Here is a 19,793-nt window from a genome sequence, read left to right on the forward strand (position 1 = left end):
GGATAGCCTCCAGCCATGAAGTGGAAGACTCCACTGACTGGTGGTACCATTCTATGTGCAGTTGAAGGTTGTGCCAGGGGGGAAAATCTGTAGGTGCCTCGGAAAGTAGAGCTAGCAGGTCCGGATGCCGTACAGCATGTGGCCATTTGGAAGCCACCAGGGTCATTCTGAGATTCAGGATGACATTGCCCTTGTGAATCAGACAAATAGAGGAAAGGTGAATGCATCCAGGTTGTCCCATGGGCATTGGAAGGCATCCTCTGCTGCAGCCCATGGGTCTGGTATGATGGAACAAAACACTTACAGTTTCCTGTTGTGCCAAATGACAAACAGGTCAACAGAAGGTAGACCCCAAAGGTCGAACAGCCTTTCCGTGACGTCTGTGTGATGGGACCATTCTGTCCCTATCACTTGACCCTGGCGACTGAGCTTGTCTGCCACTACGTTCCTCTTGCCTGGAATGTATCTGGCTGACAGCTCTACAGAGTGTGCTCTGCCCATTTGTGCGCCTGCACTGTCAACTGGTGTAGCAGAAGAAACACTAGGCTTCCCTGCTTGTTGACATATGCCACTACTCTGGTGTTGCCAATCAACACCACCGAGTGTCCCATCACTTGATCCTGAAACTCTTGGAAAGCCAGGAAGGCTGCCTTGAGCTCCAGGATACTGATGTGAAGGTGCTTGCTGTTTCAGCTCCACACAACTGAAACCAGCAACTCCTCCAGGTGTGCACCCCATCCCTCAGTCAATGGGAAGCTCATTTAGAGTAACAGATCGAAGAGAAGCAGAGGACCTAACCAGTTACTAAATGGGGAAGCAGACAAGACATCATCCTTTTAACTCAACTTACAAGTATTACCCTCTATAGTTGTTTCTACAACCTAACAAGCTCTCTCTATAGTTATCCAATCATACCCTTTCCCTCAGCAACAACATATCATGAGGGTCAATAACACTGGAATAATGCCTATTACGGCAACTCTTACTTTACAGGCTCTTGTCGAACGAATATTCGAAAAATGAAAGAACACCCAAAAACAAACTAACACAAAACTAAATATAATCTGTTAAACTCCCCCTGGTGGGGGGTGGGGGAAGTAGATGGATAGAAACAGATGTTCATAAAAAACCGAGTGTTTTTTTTTTTTAATCTGTCGAACTACCACTGGCGCAGAAGTAAAAGCTATATAATGGAGAGGTAAGGCTCATTTAAAATAATTTAGTTTACAGTAAGTGGTACCAATGCTGATAATTAATTAAAAAAATAAAAATAAAACAGAAATGGCACATCACCTGCACTGCTAAGAAGGTGAAGGGCATGGTCAGAGCAGGTAACAAATGCTCTGAGGGCCATGCCTCCATCCCGCCTCTCAAAGCGATATATGTGGAGAGACAAAACTGAACCAGACTGGAAAGGCAGCTCTACAACTACTCCTTGCTCGCCAATTTCTGCACCAGTTTCAAGTTCAATGGCTTCAATTGTTACAACCTGAGAAAGGAATACAGACAGCTTTTAACTGCTAACCTTAAATCATGATAATAAATACGACTTAATTTTTATACTTACCACGAAGTCTTTTTCCTAATAAACTTAACTGCTACAGTCTTTTCAAATTCATGCTGTACTACTGGATATACTGTATTCAGAATTGGGTTTAGATTTTAAATAAGAAAACTGCATATTTACCTGTTTTCCAGCTTCCCGCTCTACTGTCAAAGACTACATAATTTACGTCTAACAAGAAACAGACCATCCCATGGTGTGCAGTGGTGGTCTCTATTATTACCTTTTTCCACTTTATGATTATGTATCCCTCTTTTGCATATCAAGAATACTGTACTCAAGTTATTAGGGCACAAATATGGATCTTTTTTCTATTTCTTTTTTCAACCAAACCATGTTGATGTCAGTCATTATTACAGTAGTGTCCAATGAGTCGGGAGGTTTCATTATCATGCCATGGCAACCTATGGGTCAACACAGCATTTAATACCTTAACAGCAGGGCATCAGGGCACGATAATGAAACCACTAGATTTATTAGCAACACATTTAAAGGGCCAGTCATTTTCCCAAGTAATCTTCCACAAAACAGAATGACTTACTACTACAAATTCCCATTACCTTTTTAGTGTGAAGTAACAAAAATTCTTAGACTGTTGGGCAGAATTACTTTCTTTTCAAATATTTCAAAGTTTTAGCATCTTTCTGTGATAACTTTATTCTACGCTCCAAAAATGGCAATTTTTTAAAATAATCTGTATTTTTCCTAGCTATACAAACCTGAGCCTTTTAAGTAGGATCGTCCTTCAATAAGAGCTGGAGATGGTTGTTCAACTTATTAACAAGGTAGTTAACCCATAGTTATAGGGGGAGAGTGGAGAAATACCCCCTCACTCACCTGCTGTCACTAAGTACAGGCAGCTCCCGGGTTATTGGTGGGGGTTCCGTTGCGACGGCGTGACAATAAGCGAAAATCGCTGATAACCAAAAATTGTTTACTGGCGCCAATAACTGGGTATTGGCGTTAGTAAATGGAGAGCGGTGCCAATACCCAATTACTGGCACTGATAAGCGGAAATCGGCTCCTACTGGCACCGAAAATCATAGATTTTTGTTGCTAGACAAGTGCCGTAAAACTGGATTGCCGATAACCGAGGACTGCCTGTACCGTATTTGCCGGCATGTAAGAAGCACCCCTATTTTACAAGGATATTTGGTGGAAAAAACAATTTTCGTATGTTTCATCATACATTTATTGAAAGATATTTTAAAGTGATTTTTTTGGGAGAAATGTATGATTCTATGCATGAAATACAACATTCTGAGAGTATGCTGGAATAAAGTATGAAATCATAAATAAACAACGTTTATGTGTTACTCCAACAGGCCACCAGGCCGGCGCTAAGATTTTGTTTACATCCACTCAATACAAATGGCTGACAGGCAAACTGCTGACGTATCATAAGCAATTTTTCGTAAGTCTGCGATAACAGACTGATAATTCAGCTTGTTTTCAATATTTTCTTATTAGGAGCACAATTTACTGTAATAATTAGGCTTGTTTTTCAATGTTTTATTATTAGCAACAATTTTTGTGACTACCCAGTATGCTTGCCGTAGGGTAGGCCTAGCCTAGCCTACGACATTTGGTCTCCCTTCCATAATACGGCTGCATTGGACGCAGGCCAGTTTTTTGATACATTTAAAAATAAAAAAAAATTTTCTAATATCCGGCAAATACGGTACTTTTATCTTCAACCTATGGGAGAAAGGGGGTGGTTGAAGAGGGCACTTTGATAAAAGCTTTGGTTTGTTTACCCAGGAAAAACACAAAGCACTTTAAAAATTTTTATTTTGTTCCTACAAACATACAAACCATCACCTTTCATATAGGAGACTTACTCCTTGCGTGTGAAATTATCTTTGTTAACAAACTGGATGTTGACAAACCAACCTGGAAATGTTATGATCATGGTCACAAGAGCAAGCAATGACTCCTGCAGCATCCTACTCAGTCTGGCATAGGGATGATAAAGGGGTAGGGCTCCAGACCTGAGAGAAGGTGAAGAGCACCACTCAAGTAAGAAAGAGATCATAAAACCATATACCATCCCTGTAAGGAATGAACAAATTGAAAGGCAGCTATATCTCGGAATCAGAATACAGCCCTATCACTGCCTACCTGCTAGTCAGAAGGAAGAGCAGAGGGAGTCATATCTTGTCACCAAAACTTTATGACTGGTTGCTTGATTGAGTAGCCACCTACATGTATGCTTGGTCCTGCATGCATCTTTGGCAAGACACATTTCTGTCCAAAAGGAGTTGGTTGCTTACACAATGTGCTGAGCAGCCACCAAAGGTCCCAGCATAACAGTATTTGGGAACCTATGGGTGAACCCTTAAAAAATAAAAAGTAGAGGTGATCTGATGTTGGAGAGACTTGCTCTTATCACCCATGTACAGATAAGTCACTCTAAAATTCCAGGAACAGTTACAAGTTCCTGATTTTGTGACTTTTCACACGAGCTGCATGAATGTTGCATACAAGCCAGAAAGAAGGGAGATGTTCCTAAAAATCTACTTCTTAATTTTACTGGTACTAGAAAGACATGCCAACATTCTTGATGTGAGAGGCCATGTCCTCTTGGTAGCATAGAAAGGTCATACTGGGCAAAAAGGCCTCTTCTCCAGATCACCAAAAGTACCCAGAGAGAGGACATGAAAGCTTGTCTCTCTCATCAGACTGATGATTCCCACAAACCAGGGAATTATCAAGTACGAATGATTGCAACCCATGATACTTGCCCATTCAGTTTAGGAGGGATGTCAGTCCTGCAAGTGGTCTAAGTCCAAGGCCTGTGTGAAGGGCTCAATGCAGCCCACGCATGCTCTGGAAAATGTCACATCCATCCTCAAAAGCTAAAGCCCTGGGAGGGCAATACTGATCAAAGCTCCAAACTAGCATAGACACCTCTGTTACAAATGAGAGATTCAAGTCCTCCAGTATGAAGCCTTGGTTCCAGGCAGCTAGTATTTCACCATGGTGACTGTGAAGATATAAACATTACTAGTTTCTCCTATATGCCTCTGTTGAGCTGGTCTACCAAACATTCCACCATCATGGAATTATATGGCTAACAGTTTGATGGTGGGGCAAAATGCCCACTCATGCATCTGCATCTCAAATTGATAAATGCAGGGAAACTGTCATTTCCCCCTTGCTTATTGAAGTAAGTCACTACAGACTCTTGTCACCAACAACAGTATGAAATAACTCATCAAACAGTCTTGGAACTACAGGGTAAGCAATGCCATATGCCTTTACAGAACAAGTCCCTCACATGTTCGCCTTGATCCCCTCTCAATAAGTCTTTGGCTAGCAGATACCTTTTGGAAAGTGGAGAGTTCAAGAGAACTCCTGTGGAGGTTCCTGCCATCCTTGGCCTACATACCTTAAATAAATGAGCCCCTCAAGCATGCACCTCGATCCCCATCCAATGAAGCTGTGAGCACACGCACTTCAGGAGGTGGAGCGCTCAGGATAGCCTAACTCCCACAGTTTTCTGTCACCCCGCATCCATGCAAGATACACTTAAATCCCAATGCTCACTGAGCCCAGCTGGGAGGGAGCCTTGCTTGCAGCTGATCAGTGCCACCTCCTGAATGAACCAAAGCAAGCTCCACTGACAATAGGATTTAACAAATGGTCCATAGTTACTTTCCCTGAACTCTGTATCAACACTGCTGATGTTCTGAAAGGATGAAAATACCTCCAGAATTAAACAGATTCCCAAAAGTAAGAGATAGACTGTGGTACTAAAAAATTCAACTGGTGCCAATTGGCAAAAAAAAAAAAAAAACGGCAAAGCACACATAACCTTCAATACTGTGGTCCAACAACCCATAGACTTTTGCATATAGTATTGGTCCAGCAACCCATAGTCTTTTGCACAACAGCAGTTTCTAGCTTAACTAATACTCTCTCAAAAGTGTGGTTGAAAAGCTAGAACATCTGTGGGTGTCATACAACAGAAGGGAAGTGCAACTCAACTCCACAAGCTCCACAAAAAACATAAGCTAATAATGTCCAAAGACCATGCACACAACAAACAAGGGGTAATGCTGGTTCTTAAGCAGATTGGTGACAAGTCTGCGCCTGTAACTGTTCCCATGACCATCATGCGTGATCAGTAGCAAAGGTACTGAGCATAACACACAAGCCGAGGTAGACTTGCAATTGGAATGAAATTCCATGTCATCATCAGCTAATCCATGCAACCCCCTATGGTTGGCGATGACTGAAGTATTAGAGTAAAAGTGAACCGGCACTTGCACTGTCATGCATGCACAGCCAGGGGCTGTGGCAAGCCACAAGCTGAGCATGGAAAGGAATGCTGTTAAGGTCATCAGTACTGGCTTGTAGCGCAGCTATGGCCAAGCCAAGAGAATGGGTAGTGCTGGTTCCACCAGGTGTTTCTGGCAAAACACAGAAGAGCAGGGAGCATTCCTTGTGTCCAAGAATGAGCAGTCTAGGAGAAGCATGGGCATAACTCTCCTTCTCAGATGAAGCTAAGTGGTTGAGGAATGCAGAGAAAAAGGGACTCCTAGGGATGTTCAATGAAGGCCCACCTTCAGTAAATACTTGACTGCAAATGACTGTACAAAGGGAATATTCAAGAGAATCAGTAGTCTACCTGGTGGCAAACAGGGTACACATTTCAAGGAGATCTCAGCAGGGGAAACCAACTCTTAATCCAAGTTAAACATGTGGCAGGCACCCCCACCCTGCAGAACGAGGGAGAAGGGGCACCAGAAGACAGTAAAGGATCAGAATAGCAGGAGTGGAGAAGTAAATATTAGTTTTACCAGACCACTGAGCTGATTAACAGCTCTCCTAGGGCTGGCCCAAAGGACTAGACTTATTTTACGTGGCTAAGAACCAATTGGTTACCTAGCAATGGGACCTACAGCTTATTCTGGAATCCGAACCACATTATACCGAGAAATGAATTTCTACAACCAGAAATAAATTCCTCTAATTCTTCATTATCCGGCCAGAGACTCGAACTCCGGCCTAGCGAGTGCTAGGGAACAACTCTAAACGACTCGCCCAACGAGGAACTCAGCAGGAGTGGAAAGAAAAGAATTGGAAGGGTTCTGCAGTCACCAGAAGAGTAATGTAATGTCTCCCAGGGAGACTCAAATGCCTCCTATCCCTCTTCCTCCTATTAAACTTTTCCCACTGACAGAGAGACAAACCCACGCATCACTTACAGGGGACAAGGAGTAAAATACCTACATGCAAAACGAAATTACCACACAAATGCCTTTTAGTTCTCTTTTCTCCATAAACAAGAAGTGCAAACCAACAAAGAAATACTCAAGCTCAACAGACAACCTAGCAGATGATAAACGAGATCTGCATTAGGTGACAGCTGATGCAAAAGTGCTTGGTGATGGCAGGAGAGTGAGTGGTATTCCTCCATAACCAGTTATCTACCATGTTCAAAAGTTCAATGACCATCTCCAGCTAAAGTTGATGGATACTCCTTCATAAAAAGTGGTGGTTTGTATTTCTGTGGGAACAAATCACCTTTCATTATAAAGCCATGTCTATCTATTCCTTTGGAGTTAAGTTTTGTTATTTTTCATAGTTTTCACAGGGTTTACAATGACCATCCCATTGGTTTCTATGTTAAAACAATGTCTATTCTTTGATACTGGCCTCATTCATAACTATGGTTAAACAGACAGGCATTCTGAAATCATTATATACATTTACTAATATTTGAACATGTTAGTGATCAAAACACACTTCTCCTTTCTAGTATATGATAATGATCCTGAACCACTAATTGCAAATACTTTCATGAAGAATACCAGACTTACCCAATAAAACTAAGGCATGAAATTAATAATAAAAAAAAAACAGCTATATTCCAACATTTGGAACAGAAGATATTCCATGTCGGAAATATCTCCTAAACAAGATGACATTTCATATAGCTACCAAGCAATACATACTGTAACTGCTTTCAAATAACAACCAAGTGCTGTAGAGAACAGTGAATAGCATAAAACTTACACGTCCACTTTGAGTAAGGCTGTACAGAACTCCTTCAACAATTGCTGATGCTCTGGAGCCACTCAAATCCCTAACCATATGGAGTCCATGAGGGTGTATGTGAACCAGTTTTCTTGAGCTGCCAACCTGAAATTCAGCAGTGAGACTAAATATATCATTCCTGGTCACCATGCTTACATAATGAACTACAAAATCTTAAATCTAAACCTGGACAAAGAAGAAACAATAAGGTACCAAGTGAAATTTGAAAATAATGATGGTCATAACATATTCTGAAAAAAGTACTATATTGTTACGAAAAACAATCTCTCTTATTTTAATCCTTCCCCATAAAACAGCCTTACATAAAATGTAATTATAATCCTAGCAATAGCATTAATATCTTAAGTTAGTTTGACTAGACCAGTGAGTCACATTCTTAGACTAGACACACTTCTGAATTGCCTGAAGGATTTTTTTTCAATGAGGTGAAATTGGAGCATGGGAAAATTAGGGAGACTGGACAGCTAGGTGAGAAGAGATCAGAGGGAATGGATAATACTAAGAACCTTTAGTATCACCTACAATGTGAGCTGTATAGCATACTGTCAGTGATACCCTCTACAATATAGTACTGTTATTAAACATTTATTCCACATGTTTTGCAGCAACACAGTTCTAACAGAGTGGGTAATTGCCACTAATAACAATCTGAACATGAAAATGTTTTGAAAAAATAGAGCTGCAGAGATAAAAAGATATTTATTAAGTCTCATTTACAAACTAGCCCTCTAAATGTAAAGTACTAATACACTTTCATCACTTTATGAACAAATCTAAAGCCTCACTTGGGACTGTTTACTGTACTTTCCTGAAATCAATTCTTATTTGCATGATATAAGATGATCTTATATACAAGAAATTATACATGCCAACATCTCTATTATCAACTAGAAACGAAATTAAAATATAACCCCTAAAAGTCTTTTGAGTTTACTAATGTTATGGGTTTACGATTTACTGTTCTCCTGAATTTATATTCATCAAAAAACCAAGGAATCATTATGATATTTACTATAATTTATTTTTAATCAAGCAAATAAATTACAAAGTTGTTCTGCCATTACACATTCCCATATTTTCATATTACAAACAACTATCTCCTGTGTTACAGAAAATAAATTTCCACAACACTTTAAAGAGCACAAAGCAGGTTTTATAATCTCAAAAATAGTCCTCAATCTCAATGTTTTTGTAAAGTAACTGAGGATATGCTAATAAAAGTAATCAATGCAAAGCTTTTTGCATGGAGCATTATAATTCACTAAACACACTAAGTTCCATATATACTCATGTATCATACAGTATTCTAAGAAGGAAATTTACATCTGTTATTAGAGGGTCCACCATACTTGAAATACAAAATGTGCATGGGTGAACTATTGCCCTAAGCTGGGTGCCAAAAGTATCCATTTGCATCTGTCAATTAGGCTATTACAGCTATATTTAAGATAAAAGTATTGGGACCAAATGGAATATACAATTTAGGCCAAAGGCCAATGCTTGGACCTATAAAGTCATTTAGCTCTGAAAGGGAATTGGGAATAGAAAGGATTTAAAGGTGTAACAGGAGGAAAATCTTGCAGTGTCACTATGAAAAAATTGTTAGGAGAGGGTGAAAAGTAAGATGGAAGGAAGAGAATATAAACAGAGGTACAATAAATGGATTGAATGGGGTTGCAGCTAGGGGCCAAAGGGATGCTGCAAAGAACCTTACGTATTACCTACAGTGCACCGCAAAAGGTGCACTGATGGCACTACCCACTAACAGGGGATAAAGGAAATGCTAATGAAACTGATATTCTACTTACTGAATCCAGTTACACTGTCTATTACCGAAATAATTAGGAAATCATTTTTTAGCTGCTAAAAGAAATGGATCGCTAATGAAAATGCAGTATTAATTTTATTTTTGTACATCAAACAGCTATACAAAAATAAACTAAATGGCTTCAATATTGCTTTCACTGCTGGCAGAATCATTAAACAATGTTTAATTCATCTTCATTGATGCAGTCGTCATACTGATCATCTTCCAAATCCTCAACATTTTCATCATCTCCTCCAGCATATTTGTATAAAGCACCATCTTCACTTCCAACCAAAGCATTTTGATATTCTGTATTTCTTAAATCCTTTAATTATCAATTCTACATCTATCTTCTTCCACTCTTCTTTTACCCACACACACGGTATAGTGGCTTATCTGTAGCTCACAATTTCCCTCCGTTTCCTAAATGGTTTCTCTCCTTCCAACATCAAGTCATTCCATTTCTTCTGTATTAGGTCTTTAAAGAGTTTATTAATTACATCAAGAGGCTGAACAACAATAGTCAAGCCAGCAGGAATAATTGTTATATCAGCGTTTGATTCCTGAACAGTTTCTAAAACAAAATCTACTCAATGTGACCTGAACATATCTCAAAACAAGAAAAAATTTTTTCTTGTCTTAAACCACCTGGTCTTAATCTCTGAGCTCTTTTTAACCGAATCTTGCAGCCACCTTCATCCATCCAGCCTTTTTCATGGACCAAGTATAATAATCCCATTTGGAAACTTTTGTTAGGGCATTCATTTCTGCTTAAAAATAACAATGGGAGGAAGTTTCATCCCATCTGCCAAGCACGCTAAAATAGCAGTAAAACGTAATTTTTTGTGTCCTGTAGTTTTGATGTCAATACTCGTCTTCAATTTTGTCAACCGTGGAATTCAAAGGCATATCAAAGTTTAAGGTGGTCTCATCCATGTTGCCAATGCATGATAACTTTAAACCATTAGCTTTGTGATGTCTCAGTATGAATCTTAGGAAACCAGTCATTTTTCTTCAAATTCCATAGGCAGTTTTTGCACAATAGTTGTTTTTCTTTGTACCAAAAGTCATCCCTCTTCACGAATTGGGTGCACCATTTGGGAAATGGTATAAACTCAGGAATTCTCAATTTTCTAGCTTCTTGAAGGGCATAAAGTCTTATTTTAGATCTTGTTATAATAAAGCCATTTTCTCGATTTTCAGACACCCCCCTTTGCCACTTTATTATCTAAATAAATGCGGCCACTTACATTTAGACCCACGATTTGCACATTTATAAGAAGGAATTGCCTCTAATTTTTCTTTTTACTTTGTCCGTGTTGCTTTCTCCTATGCTGAATTGCTTTGCAGCTTGAACACTGTAACTTTCTTCAGCTGCAACTACAACCTGCAGCTTAAAGTTACCTATAAATTTCCAAACTGATCTTTTTTTCATTGTGAATAAGGGGTTTAAGAAGGAATTATTAATGGTATGTTTTACTTATAGAAGTGATTTGGAACATAAAACTTTTTTAACAAATGTTTATTAGTTATTAACAAGTCAACAACTGTACTGCACTGCAAAACCGTTGTTTCTTGATTCAGTTGTTTATGGCCATACTTGATGTTGTTTATGTCAGTTAATTTGGTAAGTGGTGCTCATGAAATAATAAGTGGTTGTTAATTATATGAGGTGATGATGAATAGCTACATAAGTTTGGTGATCTAGCCTATTATAACCTACCAAAAATGAAATTCACTCTGAAAGCACAGCCTAGTACAGTATTATCTACTCAAAATGAAACTCACTCAGTACGTACAGTAAAGCACAATTTTATTATTTTACTTCTGTTCATTTAACAAGAGGATGGGATTACAAACTACGTAGGAAAGAGGTTAGCCTACTGTTATCTGAGCTATAAAAAATGCAACTTGCATTCATGATACACGACTTATAAGATGAAACCCTGTTTTGAGGATGAAATCCTAAGGGTTGCATGATACACAAGTATATAAGGTGTATACAAAAAATCTGTTACAATATGGCAAATAATACTGTAGTGGAAGGGACATCAACTGTGGGAGGATATCAAGAGCTATTAGTGTATAACAAAATTAATATTGTGTGGAAGCAACATAAAGAGCTATAATACCAAAAACTTATTACCTGAATAACCATGTGCTCAGGAGCTCCAGCAACCCTCTCCAGTGATATCTGTGGGTTTATAGATGGATCATCCATTCCAAGGGAGGCCAGCGGAGAAGATGCAAATGTTGGCGATGCAGCAGTGAGAGGAAGTGTAAATACTAGTCCAAGGCTTAGCTCAACGCACACCAAAGTTTTATCAACAGACTGACACCTGGTTGATTGACAAAAGAAGCATGCTACAGTAAAATACAATCCTAGTAGGTAGAGAGTAATGAGATGAAATAGACAATAAAAAAAAATGCTTAAATTTGATTTTTCCAGTCTCTACTACTTGTAAACAAGAAAAGGATAGAGCATCCAAGCTGTGATGGAGACAAGCTACAAGTACAGTATCCAAAACTTTATTATAAACAATAAACGGAAATGATTAAGTCAAATTCAGTTGAGTCTAATGTTTACATTTACTTAGTTACTAAACCGGGCAATCCTTTAAGGATATAAACATCCTTAATGATACTCAGATAACAGTACATTTCATAAGACAGCAATATAAAAATATCTATGGCATTTGCAAGCTATTTCAAGGAATACTTACTATGACTACTGAAAACTCTTTTAAACTTGAATCAACATATTACTGTATTACCCTTTAAACATTAATGAAATTAATTTGCTACCAGCACTGCATCACACACTGTTGCCCAAACTATGCATCAATTTATACATCCATATGTCTGAATTTAAAGTAGAGCAAACTAAGCAACCAAACCAAATCATGAAGCCAGTAGTACTTCTCAAAAACTAGTGCAGTTAAAAAAATCTTGGATTTATCTTTAAAACAACAGGGTTTCAATCATATAAAAAACTGTTGTAATCTTGACTAAAATACTGTTTTTAAAAATGAACTGAAACCTGTACAGATAATGGAAATACTTTAGATTTTCATGAATAACAGGCTTTTCCCATTTCCTTTCAACGCAAAACTTCCTAAGGATCAAAATTACAAACCATGTTGTTCAAATACACATGCATACAATAAAATTATGACCAGAAAGAAAATAAACGCACTTCATGTAAACAAATTCTTCACACTCGCTTATAAAATTGGATCAGCAGTACAATGATTTGATGAATTGGGTTGCTATGGTATTCTCTGTAATTTTCCAAAACTACTTTAATTTACACTAAATATGTCTTAGTCTCAAAACTGTTAGTGTTCTGAAATTACCCTAATACATACAAAAGTCCTAAATAAATGTTTCGGTTCATAAGAAAAAACTCTTGTTTTACTGGGTTCTCCTGAAAGCAGTAATGCGGAAGTACACAGGTCTGTCCTCTGTATCACTTGAATTTAAGTAAATATACAGTACCATACTAAAGTATTCGTCAATCAGTGAATAATCTATATTGAATGACCTTACTTCGTCTTGTCATGTAACCATGGTGCAGCAACTGTGGCATGATCCAAAGCAGCCCCAGAAGATCGATCCAATGTAGTCATTGCCAGTGACCCAGGAACCAATTCAGCTAAGATCACTTCATTTTCTGTTAAGCTGACAGCTCGCATCAGCACTCTGAAAAGTTCAACATCTAGTTAATTTTCAAAAAGCAGTTGATCAACAGCATGGCTCTTCAACAAATTCATAGAATGTGTAATATGGACCAAAAAACAAAGGATGAAACTTACCCAGAGAGAGATGATGCATGGTCCAAAGGTATTTCTTCAACGAGTGCTGCTGAAACTGAATCCCAGGTGCGAAGGAGGTTCCCAGAGACAATTGTAATCTGGGATCCCTTACTGACCAAGAGGTCAATGCCTTCACCATCCGTGTCTTCCATAACATGACGCCAAACAATCTCCCCTAATAAAGAATAATGATGACAACCTAGCTAATTTTCCAGAGCAAGCAAGAACAGCTCAGAAGTACAGTAATACAGATTTTTCAATTAATGTAATGCCACTGGCACAATGAAGGGATAAACAAGTTCTTACTGATAAGTGAAGGGAAACTGCAAAGCAATTCAAGTAGATTATACAATATTGTACTCACTAAGAATGTAAAATTTCACAGTAAAATGTATTACTTGGAAACATACCTACTGTTAAAAGATAGCTATATATTTGCACCACCAAGTGTGGAGGGCATTCAAATGTGGAAAACATTCAAAATGAAGAAGACTGACTGGCTAACCCAGGTGACTGTCTAGTTAACGTGCTTTCCACCAGGAGTCTTTTGAACGTTTTATTCTCGCCAGAATTCTTCTTGCCAACCTGCTAAGTTGATGGGACGAAACTTACATACTGTTAAAGACAGATGCTTCCAACATTGAGAGAAGGATGATGGGTTAGCACAGCTAGACAAGAATCCCCTCAGCCAAAAGTTCCTTACATAAAACCCAAAACATTCTTACCTCATCTGAGATCCTTCCTGGGAAGTACTTACCACCAGAAGGTGGATCCCTCTCATGAGTATGACAAAGTAAAAGCAGCCTTACAGAGAAAGCTGCCTCTGCAGAAATGGTGTTAATTATATCCCTGTGCCTGGGTCCAACAGCCCACCAAATGAGCCAAAACTAAGAGAATCCTACTGATAAAAAAAGTACCCTTCTAAACAAATGATGTAACCTCAAGCTCACCAAGACTCGAAGACCAGACTTTGAAATTAACCAGAGACTACAAGACTGCTCTTTTGCTTGGTTTAGAAAGACTGTGCCTGGTATGACTAGCAGACCAGGGGCTTTACAATTTTGAAATTAAATTTCCAAATCTTTAAGGTAATGCACAGCAAAATCAAAATTACATCTCCACTGTACTGCATCAATTACAAACTTCTGAGATAAGTTTTCAAAAAATTAACTAAAGTATCAATACCTCTACTTTATAAATATTTACCTTCAGCAGCAAAGGTAATAGATCAGGATTAAGCTTTTCATAAACAAAAATGGGCACTAAATTCTTAGACATAGGAGTGTTAGGTCTGCTAACTCCACAAAACAGCAAATTTTAAAAGTAATTTGTATTTTTCCTAACATATTAAACCTGAAGTTTATATACAGAATTTAGCTTTGAGTTTGAGCTGGAAACAGCCATTTAAACTTACTTACAAGGGATTTAACTATCAACAGGTAGGGGCAAGCCCCACCCACCTGTCGGTCTGCACTTTACTTTGCCTTCCAGCCCAGGTACCAGATGAGAGGGGTGGTTGAGGTGGGCCATTCATGTAAAGAACTTAAGGTTTGTATACTAGGAAAATTAAAAATCCTTTAAAAAATTCCTATCTATTCCTTCACAATTACACACCTTCATTCTTTTAATAGGATACTTACCCACTGATGGGAGAAAGTCTGGGTACTCTCCGAACTGACTGGAGGTCCACCCAACCTCTGCTTTAGTGACAAAACAAGTGCAAAACATCAGTAAAGGTGACTGCCAACACTTGTTCAATTACCTCCTCTAACAGAGAATTGACTTCCTTTTGGAAGACTATGAACTTCCCCTAGCGTTAAAGATAAACAGGAGGAACTATAGAAGCTGAAGGAGGAGGAGGAACTAGAAGAGGAATGAGTACCTCGACCACCCAGGGTTCTGTCCATAAGTCTTGCCATACATTCCAAAAGGCCTTCAGACAGCCTCCTAGGAACCTGGAGGCAAGTCAGTTTTCCTTAGGTTAGGTTAGGTTAGCCACTGACACCTTTCCTTTCAAAGGCGACAGCAAATAAGAGAGAACACTCTGGGGTATGCAAACTGGTTACCCAAATCAAACTCAGTCAGACCCTTCCAAATCAAATTCAGTCAGACCCTTAACAAATTCTAAAATAAGACATCTTGCATCAATTTCAGGATACACTTTTCCTGAACTGATTGGGGGGAGGGGGAGCAGAAGGCAGAGCTGAGAGTGTAGGCTCAGGTCTAGGCATAGGTGAAGGTGCGGTTAGTGAATGGGAAGAAGGGTAATTAGAAGCAGCAGTTGGCAACAAAGACAGAAGGGAGGTAAAAGACCTACACCCAGTTCTAATTAATGCTGCCTATATTTAACAAATTTATTCATAAATTCATCTGACTACTACCCACACTCTTCACATCTATAGTTAACGTCACACTCCTGAATACAGTACTATAACTGGCACAAACTGTGTGCCTATCTAACTCTACTGAATCTAATATGTTAACACAACTCATTTTTGCAAAACCTGATGTTTTTTCCTATTGTCAGTTGAAGACATCCAGAGCAAACAAAGCAAAAAATCACAACACTGTGAAAAGCATTCAATATCCAAACTAGTGAATGTACAGCACGCCACACAGAATGCCAGCAAGAGGAATTCATATGAAAATTAAAACATTCAACACCCCTGGTGGAGAACAGGTGAACCAGACTCTCTTCCAAGTGATCTTTTTTGTGTTGAATGCTTACCCAACCTGCTGGTGCAAAGAAATAGCTATCTTTAACAGTAGGTAAGAGTCATTCGATATAATATAAAATACACCAATTGCAACCTGTGAGAGAGCTGAAGTGACATACCATTTTTTGTGGACAAAGCAGCTAAGACATTATGGGCAGTTGCAACAATGATTCTTCGTGCAGGTACACTAGATTCATCAAATACTGCATGTTCCACCACACCAACATACTGCTGAACCCTGAAATCAAAGTATATCATTAATTCTAAAGTACAAGAAAAACCACTGAGCTAATAAACATTATGATACATACAGCACTAGCTATTAACTAAAATATCCAAGCTAAAAATGACACTCAACTTTTCGGCAATTTTCAAACTGATGCAGGCCAATACATTCAAGTGCAAAGTAGCTTAAAGCAGATGGAAGGAGACTAATAAAAACTCAATTGAAGTGAGATTTAACTAGGCTACAAAATAAAAAGTGACCAGCTCACATACAGTTTGGGTAAATTACTGTAACTTCTTTTATCATACAGCGCATGTAAGTAGAGTAAAAATATAAAATCTAATCATATCTGGTTAAGGAATACAAATGATGAAAACTAAAATTTATCACTAATCATTGATGGATTGGTAATTTTGCTTCTATGCTGCTAGGATTTAAAGGTTTCTTCCCTTTATTCTCTCTGGGTTTATAATACTCCATCATCCTTTGGTGAAGAAATTGGTTCTTAACTCTCGTAAAGTCAACCGCTCTCTCTCTCTCTCAACACAGGACAGGCTAGTTAATCACAAAAATATATGCCTCATGTGCTTTATGAGAAGTAGGCTAGGCATATTCATCATAGGCTACATTACCTGACAAAAGAGGGCTATCTGACTTAGGGTAAGCATAGTATAGCCTACAGAGAAATTAGCCATTATGACCTAAACTAGTCAAAGACTAATGGTGCAGTATACTGTATAACATATATTTGATATTTCGTGGCAACAGCATATATAGAGTTAAGACAAGTTTTTCTCCCCAAAACCATTGGAAATTACTTATGACTGTTCGATAGAGTTCTCGGCTAGCACTCCGCTAGACCCGAGTTCGAGTCTCCGGCCAGCCAATAAAGAATTAGAGGAATTTATTTTTGGTGATAGATATTCATTTCTTGCTATGATGTGGTTCGGATTCCACAATAAGCTATAGGTCCCATTGCTAGGTAACCAATAAGTTCTTAGCCAAGTAAAATAAGTCTAATCCTTCAGGTCAGCTCTAGGAGAGCTGTTAATCAGCTTGGTGGTCTGGTTAAACTAAGGTATACTTACTAAATTAAAACAATTATTGTTTAAATTGTGATGACATTCAGAAACTGACTGTATTATCATCTGCATCACTGGTGCAACCCTTAATATCACTGCAGTTATACATGAGTTTTTCTCTCCAAAATCCCTGGAAATTACTTATAACTGATATGGGTCAGCTGGTGATTTAAAAAATTATTTTGTTTAAACTGTGATGACATTCAGCCACTGACTGTATTCTCATCTGCATCACCTGCAGTTATACATGTGCATTGTTGCATAGTCTGTTCTAAAAGAATCATTATTTGCCTAATGTGTATTATAGTACATTCTTTTACATTTTATCAGCCTTATTAGGCATGTGTGGAAATGAGACCATACTGCTTTCATTCCAATTTTGGTATGAAACTATTTTGTAGTCTTGGTACTATTTTTTTCATATTCAAAGTTAAAATGCAATGTTGTCTATCCAGTGTCATGAAGTGTTTTTTTAAAAGTTTTCAACAACACCAGTGATTCTAAAATGTTTGTATCTCTTATTCTCCTGACAGTTTTTGATGAGATTCTGGTAAAGTTGATACTCATTTCCATAATAAACCCTTGGTTATCTTATTACCCTGCAACCCCCTTAACTGACAATGAAAAGGAACCCCACTACCAAGGTGAGAATACATAATTAACAGTTAGGGTAAGTTATATCGGTTACATTATCCTAAATCCCAGTTTTAAACTAATATTTGTTCTTTCCCCTTATTTCTAAACCTTGGTTTCCTGGTTCCCACACATTATCATAAGATTTAGTGGGGTGGGGGTTTTGCAGTAGGCTACCCAAACATTTCTAAAGGAAATTATGGTAATACAGTAACCCCTTAACTTTACAAGATTTCTTTGCTTGCCAGCTTCTTTGTTATGTTGGTTTTTACAAGGATCACAGAACAAAGACTACCCACCCTTACATCCCAGGAAGGAAGGACAAGGCACCCTATCTAAGGTTAGAAAATGTCAGATTAGGGAGAAGGGTTACATACTCAGGCAGAACTCACCATTCTTCGGTCAAATTAGATATGGTAAGGTTTCAATACAACCCCTAATTAATAATGTGACATCTTTTTCCTTATATGTAATGAATGAACCACATAATCCTCTAATAGCTTGTTATATGGTTTATAAAATTTAGACCATTCCTATTAGTAAAATCCAATTGCTCTAGGTTATCCCCAACCCTCACAACACCAGTTCCCTATTGGATCCCCTCAAAGGCTAAGAATTATCAATCACAAACCCCATTGTAAAGAAAAAGATATCACTATCAATTACAGGATGTATCAAAACCTTTCCATCCCCAACTTAACCCAGCCAAAAGTGCTGGGTTCTACTGGGCTATGTAACCCTGCTACTAGGATCCCTGACCTACCTTCCTACCTGGGATATAGGGGTGGGTGCTTTAACCCTTGATCCTTGGATTCTGTGCCCTCCCTGGCTGTAAGGGCTTCAGCAACCTTGGACCCCCACCCACGTAAGTTGTGACCCCTCACTCTGCATTCTACCTAGCTTGGCGCTTTAGTCTACCAGACAAATTCCAAGGGTAACCTGGGCTAGATGGTCCCATCTGAGATGGGCAAGGAGAAGACTTAACAGTTTAAGCTTTACTGGGATTTCCTGGGGCAGGACAGAGCCTCTAGCCTAGACTAGTCTCTGAAGCCTGTACCTTATGTTATGCCGGTATGATTATAGGCTGAGGTAGCTTCAGGCTTACCCTTGGTCAATCTGGTGAAGTTTAAGGAGCGAATGAAGCGTGGGGGTGTCACGACTTAATATGGGAGGTCCAGGGGGGAGGGGTGGAGGCTCCCCTGCCAGGTTAGGGCACGGCGTCCGAGGTTAACTTAGGTTAAGGTAAGTCTGGTTAGGTCATATTCCCTCTGAAATAACTACTGCGTAAACGCTTTGGTAGGCCTAACCCTTACTCTGCTTTCGCTCCTTATATACATAACATTGCCTTGGTTACGATTGCATTTGCTTGAGGTGGCGTAAAAAAGCCGAGTTGGGTTAGTCTTTAACACCACAACCACGTTTGACTTTGGCTCGATTTCAATTAATTCTGCTCAAATTCTAACAGATCTAAACTAATTCTTACCAATCAAATTTCCCTATTTGATCTTCATATAAGGCTTGCGACGGTGTTACAACAGACAAGACGACAAGAAATGACACAAATAACAATTTTCCAGCCATCGTTCCCTGGCCTGTCATCTTCACCAGAGACATGTTGACATTACCCGGCTGAGAAGTGCGACACATCTTCTTCTTTCTTTTCTGAGTTGTCAGCATTGCTTTTCAGCTGTTTCATGATTCCCACCATCTGCTCCATTTTGTCATTCAAATGATGTTACTCAAATATATGGTTCTATTACAAATTTTTCTACAGCATTAGCAGCAGCTACAATGGATGATCGCAAGATGTCGAAATGGTGTTCATTTTGTGAGGCGAATAGTTATTTAAAAAGACTAGGAAACGATGAAAAATCAATTGAAGA

At 38.7% G+C, this 19,793-nt stretch overlaps 1 protein-coding gene across 1 annotated transcript in view; it reads right to left on the bottom strand.

The window, feature by feature from the left end:
- The window catches only part of EMC1 (ER membrane protein complex subunit 1), a 67,209-nt gene extending 47,660 nt beyond the window's left edge, over positions 1 to 19,549 (bottom strand). The window contains exons 1-7 of the mRNA XM_067092879.1: positions 19,394 to 19,549; positions 16,089 to 16,207; positions 13,253 to 13,427; positions 12,987 to 13,139; positions 11,584 to 11,776; positions 7,589 to 7,714; positions 1,294 to 1,489 (exon numbers count right to left, since the gene is read on the bottom strand). Coding sequence (XP_066948980.1) covers positions 1,294 to 1,489; positions 7,589 to 7,714; positions 11,584 to 11,776; positions 12,987 to 13,139; positions 13,253 to 13,427; positions 16,089 to 16,207; positions 19,394 to 19,524 — 1,093 coding nt within the window. The 5' untranslated portion in view covers positions 19,525 to 19,549. The remainder of the gene's footprint in view (positions 1 to 1,293; positions 1,490 to 7,588; positions 7,715 to 11,583; positions 11,777 to 12,986; positions 13,140 to 13,252; positions 13,428 to 16,088; positions 16,208 to 19,393) is intronic.
- Positions 19,550 to 19,793: the final 244 nt, after the last annotated feature.

The sequence above is a fragment of the Macrobrachium rosenbergii genome, chromosome 49 (assembly GCF_040412425.1).
Source record: "Macrobrachium rosenbergii isolate ZJJX-2024 chromosome 49, ASM4041242v1, whole genome shotgun sequence".
Classification (NCBI taxonomy): Eukaryota; Metazoa; Arthropoda; class Malacostraca; order Decapoda; family Palaemonidae; genus Macrobrachium; species Macrobrachium rosenbergii.